Source organism: Saccostrea cucullata, unplaced genomic scaffold, assembly GCF_032062105.1.
Source record: "Saccostrea cucullata isolate Sc308-1 unplaced genomic scaffold, CSIRO_AGI_Scuc_v1 ctg11818, whole genome shotgun sequence".
Lineage (NCBI taxonomy): Eukaryota > Metazoa > Mollusca > Bivalvia > Ostreida > Ostreidae > Saccostrea > Saccostrea cuccullata.
In genome coordinates, this window is record NW_026921515.1 from 1 (window position 1) to 2,500 (window position 2,500).

Below are 2,500 nucleotides of genomic sequence, written 5' to 3' on the forward strand. Positions count from 1 at the left end.
ATTCCAGGATCCCATTTCTTAATTTCTCTTCAATATCTCTCCCGGATTCCCTTACTTGCAGTTTTTGCAATAACCTTGAATAATTAATGCTGCGATGTGGATCAGACTGGGCATTTTCTACGATATTATCGATGTACATTTCTAGACAAAATAGAATCATAAAACAATCTTTATTAGTCTTACCAACTTTAGCTACTTTTGCACTCGCTTAAATACTCTAAGGTATTTCTATCCTCAAAACTTCAATGGTTCAAATCTTCTATTTACTTTCATTTAATATACAATGTAGTTTAAAATTCCAATTATTACAAAAAAGGATAGGTTGCAATGTTAAATATTTAAGATTGGAGACATTGATAAACTGAAGTACATGTAAACATCAGCATTAAAATGTACATATTTTGTAAACAATATTATAAAATTTATGTTTAAACTGGTTCAAATGTATAATTCTGATGCTGAATGTTCCGAAATACTTGCTACTTATATAAGATATTTTTGAATTGTGAATACACAATCAGGAAAATTATTTTACATTAAGGGTACAATATAGAAAATGCCTGAATGAAGAAACCTGAGAAAGAGTTATTGCCCTTGTCAACATTTTTTAAAGACTGAATAATTGATTAAATAAATAAAATATACATTTTAAAAAATCGTTTACTTAAGAATATTTACCATGACACCTATTGAAAAGCATTCTTCCAAAAAATATTGTACTATTTGGTATGAAATAAAATTAATCTAAATACAGTTTTTGCAAAAACCTGTGAAATCATAGGAGGATGGTAATACCTTAAAGAGATAAAAATAGTACAAAATGAAAGAAAAAGTGAGCAAGCTCACATAACCCACGCTCCCCCGAAACTCAAAGTGCTGCAAATACCAGAAAAAATGAAAGAATCGAAATTTCCTGGAAATATGCACATCTACAGATTGCGTCCTAAATATATGCAAAGTTTGATGAAATTCTTTGCAGCGGTTTATGAGGAGTTGCGCTGACAAACTTTTCATCACTATATTCAAGATATCCCCAAAAATCTAAGTTGTAAAGTGTCGAAATTCCCAGAAAAATAATGGAATCTGAATTTCCTGGTAAAATGCACATCTATACTTTGTGTCCTAAATATTTGCAAAGTTTGGCGAAAATTTTTGCAGCAGTTTATGAGGAATTGAGCTGACAAAATGTTCATCTCTATATTCAAGGTATGGCCAAAAATCAAATTTAAAAGTGCCAAAATTCCCAGAAAGATAAAGGAGTCGGAATTTTCTGGTAATATACACATTTCCACACTGTGTCCTAAATATCTCCAAAGTTTGACGAAAATCTGTGCAGCGGTTTATGAGGAGTTGCGCTGAAAAACTGTTCATCTCTATATAAAAGGTATGGCCAAATTCCTAAGTTAAAAAGTGCGGAAAATCCCGGAAAAAATAATGGAATCGGAATTTTCTGATAATATGCACATCTACATATTATGTCCTATATATCTCCAAAGTTTGACGAAATTCTGTGCAGCCGTTTATGAGGAGTTGCGCTGACAAACTGTTCATCTCTATATTCAAGGTATGGCCAAATGCCTAAGTTAAAAAGTGCGGAAATTTCCGGAAAAAATAATGAAATCAGTATTTCCTGGTAATATGCAAATCTAAACAGTGTGTCCTATATATCTGCAAAGTTTGACGAAATTCTGTGCAGCGGTTTATGAGGATTACGCTGACAAAAAAAAGGACTAACTGACTGACTGACACTCTGACGGACGGGTCAAAAACATTATACCTCACGCAACTAGTTGCGTGGGATATAAATATACAGTGTTTTTGTACAGCAGTAATCATTTGAAAAAAGTGAAAGACATACAATTCATGCAAAAAAAGCTAAAAGATGTTTAGATACTAACCATAAGTTTTTCTTATCACATGGAATGCTGTCATCAGATAACAACTTCCAACCCTGAATGCGGTACCAGCTGTCCCATCACTACACACCAAATGACCAACACTTTTATGCCATTCTCCACAGAATAAGGTTTCTGGTTCTTTACTCCGCTGAGAGTTATCAATTGGCTTTTGAAACATTCCTGAGGCTGAATCTGAAAAAAAGTGATCCACTAAATCCCTAATAATACATCAACATTATGATTGCTTACCAAACAAGAGACCCATTGGCCACATCGCTCACCTGAGAAGCTTTGACCATTCTGTTCTTTACCAGATGTCCTCCTTGTAATACATAATGCATCCCCACCCTACCCCACTGATCATAATTTAGACATTTTGAAATCTACACTACCCCCAGGATCCTTCCATGTGCACATAAGCTTCAGCTTTTCTGGCCCAGTGGATCTTGAGAATAAGATTTTCAAAGATTTTTCCTTTATATTTCTATGTAAAACTTAAATTTCCCATTTTGGCCCTGCCCTTCCCCAGGGGGTCATGATTTGAACAATTTAGAATCTACACTACCCCAAGATGCTTCCACATAAGTTTCAGCTTTTCTGGC

The 2,500-nt window shown here is 34.0% G+C and overlaps 1 protein-coding gene across 1 annotated transcript in view; it reads right to left on the reverse strand.

Annotated features, from left to right (window-relative positions):
* Window positions 1-1,898: 1,898 nt before the first annotated feature.
* Window positions 1,899-2,500, reverse strand: part of LOC134260172 (uncharacterized) — a gene marked incomplete at both ends in the record, with an annotated part of 16,250 nt that continues 15,648 nt past the window's right edge. Inside the window, one exon of the mRNA XM_062742759.1 lies at window positions 1,899-2,090. Within this exon, the coding sequence (XP_062598743.1) occupies window positions 1,899-2,090 (192 nt within the window). The remainder of the gene's footprint in view (window positions 2,091-2,500) is intronic.